At 38.2% G+C, this 15,136-nt stretch overlaps 1 protein-coding gene across 8 annotated transcripts in view; it reads left to right on the top strand.

The window, feature by feature from the left end:
• Nucleotides 1-15,136, top strand: part of HMBOX1 (homeobox containing 1) — a 123,832-nt gene that overhangs the window by 55,831 nt on the left and 52,865 nt on the right. For all 8 annotated transcript variants that reach the window (XM_083348447.1, XM_083348453.1, XM_083348450.1 and 5 more), the window contains one exon: nucleotides 5,630-5,714. In XM_083348447.1, the coding sequence (XP_083204573.1) occupies nucleotides 5,692-5,714 (23 nt within the window). In that variant the 5' untranslated portion in view covers nucleotides 5,630-5,691. The remainder of the gene's footprint in view (nucleotides 1-5,629; nucleotides 5,715-15,136) is intronic.

Below are 15,136 nucleotides of genomic sequence, written 5' to 3'. Positions count from 1 at the left end.
ATGGGCCTTATTCCTTAACAATATTTGGGTTTTGAGATGGTACCTGTTAACATTTGGCTCAGTTGGGGGGCAAACAGTTTTTAACAGGTAGTAATCATCAAGTAGAAGAATTGGAACCTCATGCTACAATGAAGCTTTCAATAGACCATCTATGTCAAAACTGAACAGATCTCTCTCAACAGAGGGGGAAGGATCTGACATCATCTATCTCCAGTCTACAACACAGTCCTTTCAACAGTTCCAAGAAGGCTCCACACCCATTTGCACTATTCAGGTGACCCTGAAGACAGATAAGCCTCCAGGTAGTGCTAATGATTTGCTAAAAGAATACAAATGAACAGCTGTCTGCAAGGAATATAAATCCTTTCATTCCCCACCATCCAGTTAGAGCTGAAGAAGCTTCTTGAATGAGAAGCGAAATGTCTTCAAAGAAAAATAAGAAAGTCCAGTTGCCTCGTGAAAAAGCATCTTTGGGATAACTATGACCTGGATGACTGAGAATCTCCATAGACTTTCAGTGTTTTGTTACCTCTCTTGAAAATGTGCCAGTGCATGGAGGAGGGAAAAGTCTTGTATATATCTTCTAAACCAAAGCCCAAAACTGAGCAGAGAACCTGAAGGAGGAAGCCAAAGGGGATCTGTACCTTCCAGCACTTAGTGTAGCCATTTAGAGGTCCTATTAGTATCTTAGATTTCCTGCTGCCTGGCAGAGCAAGCATCAATAGCCACTTAAGGGATTGTTTTTCCTTGGCTGAGAAGCTTTTGCTCTACTGCTTTAGAAGATAGTTCTTGCCCTGGGAGGGGCCACAGCTCAATTCCAGAGCACATGCTTTGTCTGGTGAAGCTCTTAAGTACATTCCAAGCGTATTTAGTTATAAAAGACTATAGGAAGCTAAGCTGAAAAAGTAATGGTGCTTCAACTCTATGGTCCACTAGTATAAGGTGGCCTAAGGCAGCATTTGTCATCCTATATCTACCAAGGTTGTAGTCTTGTTATGGTGCAATCAGTGTGGTCATATGGATAGGAAAGCTGATGCAGAAAATTTGGGAAATTAAATGTATAGAATATCTAGGTGTTCTCCTAGTACAGACATGTCAAACACAAGGCCCGGGGGCCAGATCCGGCCTGCGAAGTGGTTTCATGCGGCCCGCGAAACCATCCTGGAAACAGTGAGGGAACGGCCCCCACTGCCTTGGCCCTGGCCCAGAGACCCTCCTTCTGCCAGAGACCCTCAGATCTGTCCCACTCCTTCCCAGGCCCCCATAGGCACCCTTGATGCGAACGATGTAGAGCTGGCCACGCCCACCCAGTAGGCCATACGCACTCTGGCCATGCCCACCCAGTAGGCCACGCCCACCCTGGCCATGCCCACCCGGCCCTCAATGCTGATGCCGCCCTCAATGAAATTGAGTTTGACACCCCTGTCCTAGTAGATAAGTTCTGCTGTAGTCACAAAGACAAGCAACCTATGCAAGAATGTAGCAATTGGATATGGACTCCTTTGTGCCAAAATATGAATTTGATATATTTCACAGAAAGAAAACTACATTGTGCAGTTAAATATTCCATTAATTTTTAAAAACCCAAGCCAACACAAACTTAACTAAGAAGCCCACTCCTACACACACACACACACACACACACACACAGCAAAAAGTGATACCTGACAAGATCTATAGCAGTATTTCCCTAGCTCTCATGCTTACCAGACAGCAAAATCAATTTTGTCTTTTTCCAGTTTGTTTTGTGGTGCTCACTAGATGTGGTCAAAAAAGTCTAGTTGGCAGCCCATTGGTGACATTGAAGCTTCACCCATTTTTATGTGCTTACTTTGATCCCTCCATCCTGTCCATTCTCTTGACTTTTCAACCACACGCTGCAGACCCCCTGATTAATAAATAATAACAATGTTGTTTGCTGGAGGCATTGGATAGCAGTTTGCATGTAGAACTAGCATGCTTATATTTGGATTTCATCTTTGTCTTTAGACCTTTTGGCAGTTATAAGCCAAAATATTTGCCTATAAAGATATGCATTTAAAATTGTGACTGTTACTAATAAATGAAATATAAACTATTTGCTTTTCTTTTTAAAAACATAATTCTGCACCAGATGCTCTGGATCCTGTTGATTCCTTCCTTCTGCTCTGGAAATGTTGTTTGGTCTCTTTCAGTCATTTTCAGATTCTTCTGTGTAAATTAAGGACTAGAAACTTGTATTCTTTTCTTTTTAAAAAACCTCCTGCATACTATGTTCTTAATAAATGTGGGCATTTGTGGTATCTGTCTTTGAACTAATTCACATACTCATTAAAGTGGCACTAAAACAGTAGCAAAGAAAAGTAGGATGACTGCTGTGTGAAATCTTTGGTAGGAGAATGTTGTGTCTATTTATACATTGTATTGTTATACAATAACATTTCAAGTACATAACATTATTGCAAAATTTTAGAGAACACATCCTCATTCCCCAAAAGCTTATCATTTGAAATTTGGGATCCTGAGCTGGAGGATAGGTATTACTATCTGATATCTGATTTCAGGGCCACAGTCTGGCTATGACAAAAGATGGGAGTACTGTAACTTCTTTAGAATAAGGAATCCCTTTTGGTGTCTTCATCATGAAACTGTCTTTTGAATCTTAATGAGCTGATTTTTCCGTACGTACTACATTCCTCCATTATGGTTTAAGGTGAATTAATTTTTCTGGCCAGTGAATCTTAATGGGAAGACTGCACTTGTTGGTCTTCTAACTGCCCAGAAATTGGTTAAAGCAAAAAAGTATTCTGAGAGGAAGTATGTAAGGTGGAGACAAAGGTGGAGATGCTGTACTCAAATATCTTAATTGCAGTCAGAGAGAAATGAACAAAAAACTGAAGTGGCTCCCAAGGAGATATTAGAAAACGCAAGTTGAAAATGAGAATGATTTAATGTCAAATGAGACAAATGCCGAGTTGATACTCCAGTGCCTCACGCTTCCACTTGTCCTTGGCATTGAGAAAATGAGATTTTTAATATCGGAAAAACAGATTGCCATGAAGGCTCATCCATTGTAAATTTGAGCTGTCTTTTAGAGCAGCTTTTAAGCTGAAGATTGGATTGTTCATTCCACCCTATAGTTGCTGCCACGATTTTCATACGAATACGGAATTCCTCCCTCTTTTCTCCTCCACTCTTTGCATACTATTTATGCACCAGAGAGGGAAGGAAAACTGACTTCCTCTTTCAGTCTGTTTCTCCCTTTTCTCCTCTTTCTCTCCCCCCCCCTACTTTAACAAGTTAATTTCATTAATGAATAATGCAGACAGGACAAAGGTTTGTCAGGTTTAACCTCTGCATTAGTCATACAGATTAATAATACTTGCTGTTCTGCCTGGTTAATGCTAAGAAGACAAACTTAAATTCTGTTTGTCAGACTGAAGGGTTGAGGCCTTATGGTTTTGAAATGCCATGATAGGAAGGGATATTCAAAAATCATACAGCCTGTATTCAGCTACTGGGTTCTTTGGAAATCAAATGATATAGTGAAAAATTGACTCTTCAGTTCACATTAAGTTTGGAAGTCACTATGGATGTGTGGACTCTTTATTTTCTGTCTTTGGGCTGCTGGCAGGGAAGAGGGCCCTGTCTGCATTATTATATATTTTCCCCAACTGAGATTTGATTTTCACATTTTAAAGGTGCTGTACTGTTTTTAAACCTGAGTTTGCAACTTCTCCTTCAATTATTGGAATGTTTGCAATCACTGCATGACAGGCATCAACTCAGCTACTACACCAGGGAATTTACATGGCAAATATGGCAGTATATGGCAAATATGGCAATAATGGATGCACGTCTTCCTGTTTCCTAAATTGGCAGGTATATCAAAGAAGTGTGTTATTAGTACCAACAATTTTTTTTCTTTTTATAGAAATGCATACCTTCTAATCTGGGTTTTTTACCTTCCCAAATGTATCTTGAGGGCCACTAGTTGGCACAGAATACTGGACTAGATGACCAACAAACAAATACTGGAGTGCCTAACACCAGACATATCACTGGAAGGGAAAATCACAAAACTGCATTTCACTTATTTTGGCCATGTCATGCGGGGGAATTCACTGGAGAAAACACTTATATTGAGAAGAGTTAGCAGTAATAGGAAACCAGGCCGCCAAATAAAAACTCAAAGAAGCAATGCAAGAACGGAAAATGTGGAAAGACTTGCCCCATAGAATTGCCAATAATTGGACATGACTGAATGGAATGCACCATCAACACTGGACTAGATGGCCTTTGGGCTAGATCTAGCAGAAATGTTTGTGGATTCTATGGCTTGATCAAGCTAAGGGGCTTTTTCTGATGTTTGAATTCTTCTTTTTTAAAGCAAAACAAACTATTGAGCACAATCATGTTAAGGTTATTGGCATATGTGAGATTCATAATGTTGCTCTAGAACAGGGGTGTCAAACTCAATTTCATTGAGGGCCGCATTAACATTGCGGTTGCCCTCAGGGGGCCGGGTGGGTGTGGCCAGGGTGGGCGTGGCCTACTGGGTGGGTGTGGCTAGAGTGCATATGGCCTACTGGGTGGGCGTGGCCAGCTCTACATCGTTCGCATCAAGGGTGCCTATGGGGGCCTGGGCAGGAGTGGGAGAGTTCTGAGGGTCTCTGGCAGGAGGAGGGTCTCTGGGCCAGGGCCAAGGCAGTGGGGGCCGTTCCCTCACTGTTTCCAGGATGGCTTCGTGGGCCACATGAAACCACTTCGCGGGCCTGATCTGGCCCCCGGGCCTTGTGTTTGACATGTCTGCTCTAGAAATAAAAAAAAAATCCAGCATGAGCTCTTCTAGTGGTCCCTTGAAAAAAATTATTCCAGTCTAGTCAAAGTCAAGGTAGAAAGCTGTTGTGTCTGTTCAATGTCCCTAGAAATTTAGATATCTTTGCAGAATGTTTGTTACAAATCTTGTTCATCTTTCTTACTAACTTCTTAGGTGATCAGAAAAACAGTCCTTTTTGCCATTTTTCTGCAAATATTGGAGAATTGTTAAAATGTACCATCATTATTTTTCCCCCCTCTAGATCTGATATGCCCAATCTTCCCATTCTATGCTTGTGATGTCTTATTTCTGCCCTGTTTAATCACTGTTGTAGATTTCTCTGGATCTTTCAGAGATCAGTACCTGTGGGTACCCAAAATAGCACAGTCAAATAAAGCATTAACAGTTTTGAAGTGAGATATGTCTGGTTTCTCTAAGTGATGCAAAACAAATTTAAAATGACATAGTTTTGTGCACCTCAAGTCATGTTATCAACTTATGTTGATTTGTCATTCTAAACCTACTGTATACATCTTTCTGAGCAACTGGTATTTTACTTCTGTGTTTTATTCAATAATTACAGCTTTGCAACCCCTCATGTCCAGATGCATTTACGTTGTGAGACACTATAAAATATTTCAAAAAGACCCTCCTACCCATCAGAGTCCTTTCTATTTTAAGACAGATTCTGGCTTTATGGGAGTTTTGCTAGAAGATGAAATAATGATTGCTTGCTTGTGAGGTATTTGTTTTGATGTGTGCAATAATATGAAAAATAACTTCTAAAAAATTGTGTAAAAAATTAAATCACCACCTTCTTATTTGTTTCAGAATGATAACAAATACTGAAGACCTCCAAGAGGCTTTCTGACCTTCCTCTCCCCATGTAAATTATGCTGAGAACCTTTCCAGTGGTGTAAGTACAACATGAACTATTTTTTATTTGTCTGTAGTCAAAAGCTTGAGAGCTAGTAAGTCTGTTAGGTTTGCAGACTTCTGCTGAATTAAGGATTTCCTGTTGGCTGGTAATAATGGTACGTCTAGTCTAATACATCAAAGAGCATCAGGTTAGGATAGGCTGACCTAGGAAGCCACAAGAGGAATATGGGTTTTACTTTTCATGCTCTTTCATGCTGATGGTGTGGTTCGTATTTTACTTCAGAAATGAGGTAGTGTGACAGCGATTTTGGTAAGCTTTATAAATATTCCTACAACATACATATATCCTAGCCACTAGGCCAGTAATTAAAGGTTACAGGAAATATTTTCCAGATAGCCTAGAGAGGACAATCTCACTTATGTTGGTTGTTAAATTTATATGATTTTTCAATATGAAATTTTGGGAGAAGCTTGTTTTGTGAATGACCTACATTTGTTTGTTATAAATATTTCCATTTTACAGATGGCTTAAAAATGGTTCAAAAAGGAGTTGAATTTCAACTAGAGCAATTCTACACATGCAGCCTACAATATTTGTGTTGCATTTCTACACATTTCTACATTGTGATTCACAGACATAAAAACAAGGATTTTGACTGAATAGCTCTTAAGTAATAAACATTTCATGTGTTTATAGTGCAGGGAGATTAAAAGGAAAGGGTTTTATTTGGATCTGCAGTACTGTGTATTCAAATCTCTGCTAGGCTATAAACTAAGAAAGTAGCCATTGATCAGTCTCAGCTCTTAAAAGTTCTGTTCTTTCTTAGCCCAACTAAGTTACACATTGAAACATGCCCTAGAAATACAGTGCAGTCTCGAATGTGAATTTGTCAGTCATTTTTTCCCTTGCTGTGATCAGGGGAGTCAAGGAAGGTTTATGTTTCTTGCAGAGCAAAAGCTGAGGTTACCACTTAATTGAATAGCAAAGGCAGAGCATTTGGCTTTCACTATTCAGACTTTGCCCAATCCAAAGATTTCATAGTGCCTGTTAGTTATAAGGATGAGTTCCACAGGCTGCAAGTTTCTTCTATACCAGAAGAAGGCTCTGAGGTTTTCAAATCTAGATGATTAGTTCCAGCAGTCCAATTCTAACCTGTTTTCTTGAAAATGCAATACACACCTGTGCAAACAAGAAAAAACTGTTTTCTTATGCTGATTATTTCTCCTGGCAGATCATTAAGAAATGGATAAAGCAATCAGAGACAGGAATTATTAATTTTGCCTGATTTTTTCCCCCTTCCTCTTTATTCTTAGAAAATTACTCCAGGTCAGATCATTTGTTCAACTTGCCTAAACGGCCTGCCTTCCCCTACTTATTGCCCTGCTAATGTACTAGACAATGATTTCTCACATCCCCAGTTATTATTTATGATAGGGCATTAGAATGGCAAAGGTAGTATATTTTTGGCTTCAATTATTAGCCAGGGAATGAGTTTCTCCACTGATCTACTCCCTGCTTTTTAAAAAAGAAGGTGCTGGAGGTTGAATCTGGCAATTTTTTATTTATTTTTATTTATTTTATTCCATTTATATCCCGCCCTTCTCCGAAGACTCAGGGCGGCTTACAAACTTAGCAGTAGCCTTCATTCTATGTATATGCCTGCCTATTAGGGCTTTCACACAGCCCCCAAGCGGCATTATTACAAAGTCAGCTTAATTGCCCCCAACAATCTGGGTCCTCATTTTACCTACCTCGGAAGGATGGAAGGCTGAGTCAACCTTGAGCCTGGTGGGACGCGAACCTTTCATTATGTAATTCTAATTCCACCTGTGGCAATGGTGAAACTTGTTTGTTGGTTGCTGCTTTATGTGAATCCAGAATACCTTGGGGCGTATCGAAGATTCTTCTTCAGTGGAGTTTTGTGGTAGAGGGGACCCTCACCTAGTCAGACTAAGGAAAAAGGGTTCCTAGGATATAAAATGTCTGCAAATTACTATTTATAATCTGTCCTATTTATACACCATTTACTGCTTTGAAAGGCATCGTGTGTGCTCTTTTAGATTTAAGACAATTTTACTCTAGGTTTCATGAGTCAAACAAAGAATGGATAGGTGAACCCTAAAAATATACTCCATGAAACCATTAACAAACTGCTTAGCACTTTCCCTGTGTTTTTCCCTCTTTCATGGATATGCATGCCATTCGAATCTCTGGGCATTTCATGACTTTACATATGAACAACATGAACGCATGAAGTTGAAAACTACGAGTAGGACTTAGTCTCTTGGTTGAAGCATCCCCTTCCTCAAGAGACCTAAATTGTTGTGGGATTGACCAAAGAGCCCTCATTCATGAGAATCAACTGGCATGTCACAACTTGGCAGAGACTTCGAAGTTCATTTTGTCATGATATGAGGCTTTGGGAGCTGATTAGCTACTTCCTTGGTTCTTGAAAAGCATATATGTATAAAAGCAGTATTTATGAGGCATTGAAGGGAATTTTTGTTTTGTTTTCAGATGATGTAAGCATTTTGTTTTTAGAAACCTCAGCATGAAGGTATTTTTTTTTTGGATGTTAAGGGAAAAATCCTATTTTGCCACTGTCAGCTTTTATAGATACTTATGATCAATGGGTGGAAGAAATACATTTTAACCAGAGTTTTGTTTTTAAACAGTTAAGTATATTGTATTAAAAAAATAATGTAGCAGTGCCCTCCTCTCAAACGTTTTGCTCTGTTCCACTCTTTCCCAGACTATTGTCATTAGGAATTCTGGGTTCTGTATTTCCAACATATCTGGAAGGACTAGCTTTTTGAGGTGGGAGGAGAAGTCTGTAGCAACACTAAGCACCTTGATGTGGATTTACATAACTGAAGAATTTCTGCACTGGAGACATTCAGTGGCTGTGCACTAAATAGAGACATCCCATTGCATTGAAGTTAGGACCATGGTTTTGCATGATGTCTGAAGGGATGATCAAGACCCAAGACTATGGAGTGGCTTCCTGCAGCTTTGTGTCTTAATCAATTATAATTATAGGCAGAGTTTCACTTCCAGAGGAGAGATACCATATTATAACATTGCTAGTATATCTCAAAGGCAAGTAGATCTTCTTGGGTTTTTTCCTTCAAAATGTGCTTCTAATCCAAGAAGCTTCTTCAGTTCACTGAAGTAAAAAACCAAGAAAGTCCAGTTGCCTTTTGAAAAGCACCTTTAGGACAACTGTGACCTTGATGATTGAGAACCTCCATAGACATTGCTAGTATGGAAAACCAATGTAGATAACTGTACTAAATCAAGATTTGTTTATTCAGTTAAGAATAAAAGCCTCTTCCACATACTGGCACAATCTAAACCTGTCAGACTGGCAGCCCACAGGCCAGATGCGTCATGCACAGGCCCCGCCCACGCCCACTTCACAAAGGAAAAAAAAGTCATGATGCGATCGAGTTTGACACCCGTGATCCAAACTCAATGCTTATACTACATTTCTCCATTATTTCTTGGATCTTAACTAGAGCTCCTGCTTTAAAACCAAACAGTAAAGGCAATGAGAGAGAATTTTTATTACAGTCACAGATCAGAATTATGGATAAAGCCACATTAAAATAAAAATGAGTAAACAAAACAGGATAAAGTATAATTAATGGTGGCTTCATCAATGAGCAATCAAAATCTGTCTGAATATACAAAATTTGGCTATGTTCAAGGAGACTGAATCATATTGATTTGACAACAACTAAGCATACAAAAGATCAGTATTTCTCGGGGTTTTTTGTCAGGTAAGGAGTTATAAGGTAGATCCTAGGATCCTTATAGAGTGTACAATATAATAGGACATGAGCGGTAGTTTCAATGGTCCTTTGAACACAGGATACATAGGGGACTTTTTTGTATTGGCCTTCCAAAATTGCTGACTATGAAGTTAGTTTTGTCACATTTCTTTGAACTGCAATTCTTCTACTTCCCATTTGATGGGTATCCCAGCCTTGTCCTGGCTTCTGGGTTTTCTCTCCCCCTCCTATAGCCAACCTTTACAAATTCCCCACCCCTTCCTTCCATAACATAGCTTCTCTCCTATCCTGCACAATCTCTGATTGGGTTCTCTGTATTCCACCCCCCATCCCCCCAAAAAAAGCAAATGTGTCCAAGGAAGAATAAGTTTTCTGACTTGTTGCCCTTTTTGTACCCTCCAACTGGCAAGCCTGGGTAGGTACTGGTCAACTCAGAAGGATGGAAACGAGTAGTAAGAACACTCTAGTGGCAATTCAACCCTACTGCAAAAAATGTAAGAGGGTGAGGTCAGTAGCCATGTGGAAGTGCCATGAAGGATACAAACAACTCTGAGTAATAGTGTGTCAATGACAGATTTTGAAAGCCCAAACAAAGTGGATTTTAAATTGTTATTAGTTCAGGACAGAATCTGATGTGAAATATGAAATCAACTTCTGCCTGTCAAAATAGTATTATGCAACACAAAGTCCCACTTGTACTAGTAGCTGAAGGACTTCAAGACAGAAGAATGCCTCTTCCATTCTATTATTCTATTGCTATTTCATTCTTGCCTTGAGTTGTACAAGTTGTTTGTTGGTGAGCATTTGATTATCCTGGATTTCTTTTCAGGTGTCTCAGGCTGTTCTTATTAACTGTCATTGCTTTGATCAAAAGTGTACAACTGATTTCTGCATTTGTAGCACCCTGCTTTGCATGCCTAAACAGAACATTTTGGAGAGGTAGCTGGGCAGACCTGGTTTGCTTCACAGTTTAAGCCTGAATGTTGCTAGGGCTGAACAGCTGTGAGAAGAGACTAGTGTCTAAACATCAAAGTGGGCTGAGGGGAGGAAAGTTAACAAGAGGATGTAAACATCTCCTTTAAAAACAGCAATACTCCTATGGCTATTTAATGTAAACCTGTTCTCTGAATTCCTCTGATAGAGGCGCTTGCAACAATCCTCTGGCACAGGAACCTTCTTTAGAAGGGTTAATCACCTGGGAATGAATCAAGATTAAGAATAAATTCAACCACTTTGTTGAAACTAAAACAGCTTCTCATAGTGGCCAAGTTGACATCTCCTGGAAGCCAACACACAGGACAGAAGAGCAGTGGTAGCCTCCTGCTACTGTTCTGCTATACTTGTCTACAGCAGGGGTGTCAAACTGCCAGCCCATGGGCCGGACATATCATGGCAAAACTGCGCCCACCCCATTGCCGGCAATGGAAAAAAAGTCACGATACATCGCAACATATCACGTGACGTTGCGAGTTTGACAACCCTGGTCTACAGCAACATATACTGTACTGACTTAAATTGGTATTGAGTCTTAGTGCCCACATAGGTAGATTTTCTCCATGACATTCTGTCCCTAACCTGATCCTTCAGGTCTTCCAAAAGTGTAACTGAATCTATCCACCTTGCTATTGACTATCCTTTTCATCCCGTCTTTCCACTTTTTCCAACATTAGAGCCTTTTCTGGAGAGCGAGATCTTCACATAATATGTCCTTAAGTGGCTACTTGTGTCTCAAGTGAGAACTCTGGATTGATTATTTTTGATGATCTACTATTCGTTTGTTTTCTTGGCTGAGCATGGTGTTCTTAGGAGCCTTCTCCAGCACCAAAGAGGAAAAGTGTCAATACTCTTTCTATCCTGCTTACTTAGACTGGATTACTTGAAATTGTCTTGGGATTTCTTTTTAACAATGAAGAGTGGGCTAAATTAGAGGTCCCCAACTTTTTGGGCACCAAGGACCAGTTGCCTGGAGAAAGGTTTTTTCACAGACCGGAAAGTGCGTGGTTTTGTGTGCTGCCTGCATTTTGCAAATCTGAAGTGTTCTGCTTTTTGCTTATTAAATAAAAAACAAACAAACAAACAACCAGATCCTGCTTTTTCTTTTTTTAATGGGCTGATTCCTGCAAAGAAAAAAACAGTTCACCCTTCTCCCATAAGAAACAAATTAAAGTAATACAATTAAAGGAGTTGTAGCGAATTAGAAGGGCTTCAAACATTATGTAGTGATAAACTGCTAATGGGGATGCATGTCCCTTAATTAACAAGGAGCATCACATTATTCTTAAATGTCTGGTTGCAGAATTGCCTCGTAAATTGGCTTGTTAAACACAGGACACCTTTACATTAGGGATTTGCATGCAGTTTACAAGTAAAATTGCTGTCAGTTTAAGGTAAGGCATTGCTGAGAAGAGTGTTCTCTTCTATCTCCACCATGCAATTTTCTTCTTGAATTTCTGAGTGCTTCAAAAGAGTAGGACATCATTAAAAACTGGGATTCCTCTGTGGCTTGAAAAATGCTCTCTGTGTGTGTGTGTGTGTGTGTGTGTGTGTGTGTGTGTGTGTGTGTGAGAGAGAGAGAGAGAGAGAGAGAGAGAGAAGAGAGAGAGAGAGAGTCAGTCAACCTTGTTAAAAACAGTTGCACAGAATGCAGAATAAGTTCATGTCAACACAGGTGAAAGAAACAACTAATTCTGTATCTGTAACACAGATACATAGTATTTACACACATCGTCCGAAATTGGATCATTGGGAAATGGTAATAGATTTCTCTCCTCCTAAAATAGTCATTAAGAATCAGCATCTTCATGTAGTCCTATGCATGTTTTTCAAAAGAAATAACTTAGAGTAAGTGTATTAAGGACTGCAATCTATTATTTCTTTGGTTTCTACAATGGAACATTTTAGGACTATGCAAGCACATTGGATTCAAAGATGGATAAGTGCTTCAGGAATGTCTGCTATTTCTTAAAGCAGTTGTGTATTTTTTGGAAATATCTAGTTGCTCCTTGTAGAAGCAGCAGCAGCAGCAGCAGCATGCATAATCTCAGGACAGGACAGATTTTGTTTAAGTTATTGCAAACAAATGCCATCTTTTTGCTTTTGAATCTGAAGTGTTACATAGTTATGGAACATTTTTTCCCCTAGCAGATATTAAGTCTGATTATCCAAAAATTGTGGCTGAGCTTTGCTGCTAGTCACTGTCAAAATTCACAAAGTCTCTGGCATCAATTCACTCTTTTATTTTTACAAATTACAAAAGTAAAAAATAGCTGTGTATATCAAAAATGTGTTTGTTTATCCAAATGTAATTATCGTAATACTCAATTGAACAGATCACTTTTGTAAACATGATTTATAGTTCTCTGTTTTTTCCTGCTTCTGTAATATAAGCACTATAACCTGCTTTTTAATTTAACTAGTGGTATACCAGTGCAGATTCTGTCAAGCTTCAAATTTCCATTTCAGTTACTTGCACTTAATGGCAATTGTCAAAAAAGCATCAATCCATTCCATACTTTTACTTTTAATGTTCCATTTTCAAAATGAATGAATTAACCCCACAACTTCAGCATGGTACCCGGGAACAGCAAAGTGCCTGCTTGCCAACTCATTTCTTTGGTTGCTGACAAAGTTCCTATCTATAAAGGTTGTATTGGTGAAGTGGGATTTTTTTAAAAAATTCTGTCCACAAGTATACAATTCTTTTTCTATAAGGTATATTTTGAATCATATATAAAATAAACAAAAAATGTGAAACATCTGAATTCTGGTATTTTTGTAATTTCTTCTGTCCTTTACTAGTCATTACGTTATTTTAATTAAGTTTGAGGTTGTTTCCTGTGTGTTCCATTACCCATTATTGCTGTTTTGTTATTTGGCTTATTGGTCTATTGGAATAAATCACAAATTATACAGAATCTAGTTGATATGATATTGTTTAAAGTGGTGTTCACAAAAATTCTGGGGTTTTGTATCAGAACATAGAAATAGAATGTCATTTTGTGGATTTACATAGTGGGAAATTTTGGAAGGGCTATCATGTTTCCTTAGAGTGGGTTTTTGATTTGCAAGAAAGGAGAGGACGCTCCTTGGTTGATTAATACACTTGTAACTATCAGACTTTTTAAGGATTGAGAAATGGATTTTTTAAAAAATGTTTCATCTTTTCCTATATGAAAATTATTTGTTCCAATTTAAAAGTCCGCCAGAATTTATGACAATATATATTTTTATTCTGATATTGTTGGAAAGGATGAAACAGTTGTTTCTCCAGTAAGCTATAGGGATTTATTTCCACTTATGAGTACTGTTATGTATTTGTGAGAGAGTTGTGACACCATAAGTAGAGTACTTGTCATGTAGTCTTAGGCTCGGCCTCACAGTGGAAGACTCCTTTAAGCTATATTGGCCATTAGTTATGTCCAGAAAAATGGTGTAAGATAATGAGCATCTTTATATGAAATCAGCTGAGATAGTACTTTCCATCCTTGTAGTGATTCTTCAAATTCTTAATTTCTTTTCTAAAAACCAGTTCAATTGTAGTTGATGTAACAGACAAAAGGAGAAATTCCACCCCAAACTATAAGTGCTTTGTACTGTTATAGTCATTAGGATGGAGATAGATAGTCCTTTTAGAACAACAGACATGTTTGGAAATTAGAGAACTGTTGAATGCTCAAAAAATGGCTGCCACGAGTAGGATGTCTTTATTCACCAAATGGCTGCCTAATTAACAAACACCCTTTTACCAGAACTGGGAAGTCTTGTTTCTTCCTCTTTCTCCTCTTATTAATTCAGTGAGAATCTCTTTGCCACCTCAAATTATATATTTTTTTCTGGGTAAGAAAATTATTCTTTCAAGCATCCACCATTTTCATTTTTTAAAGAATAACTAGGAGGGTATGTAGGACCAAGAGAAATATTAGAGAGAGAGAGAGAGAGGGAGGGAGGGTGAGAGAGAGAGAGAGATCTCCAATGGTCAAAAAATACATTTTGTCATATTAATGTCATTGTTGAATTTGAAATTCTACGATCACCTGTTTTTTAAAACTTTCAGACATTTATTTTTTCACATTTTTATTTATTTCTTGACTTTGTGTCAATGATTCCAAATACAGTATGGTATGATTAATATGCTATTTAAAATTTATTTCATGTTTTTTTCAATCTTAAAAAATAGTACACAAAAAAGGCCTTGAGATTAAAAAACAGAGGTCCCCCCCCCGTTTTTTAAGGAAGGAAGATAGAATTCTATCTCTCTGTCCATAGCTTTTGCAAGATATGCTTTTTATAGTTTTCTTTCTATTACTATCGCATCTTCTATTCTATTAATAAGTCCAAGTTTGAATGATTTTTTTCTCCCAGTATATTGGATTATTGCTTTACTTGTAATTTCATGATGTTTTTTTCTGCTGCTGGGCACATTTCTTTCTTTTAAAAAATGTATATTTTATTGATTAATTTTAATATTTATTCTGAAGGCCTTTGGGTGGAAAATTGACATAAATGCTAATATAAATAAAACAACATTGTTTCTGAAATTGTGGGGAGTTGCAAAATCAGGTTACTGTATTGATGTGGGAACTTGCTTAAAAAAAGGGTCAGACTTTCTATTGATAATCATTGATTTCAAAAAACTAAACTAAAATCTAATGTACACTATGAAAT

The sequence above is a fragment of the Vipera ursinii genome (assembly GCF_947247035.1).
Source record: "Vipera ursinii genome assembly, chromosome: 1".
In the NCBI taxonomy this organism is placed as follows: domain Eukaryota; kingdom Metazoa; phylum Chordata; class Lepidosauria; order Squamata; family Viperidae; genus Vipera; species Vipera ursinii.
The sequence above is the reverse complement of the archived record's forward strand: the minus strand, read 5'-3'. Positions and strand labels throughout refer to the sequence as shown.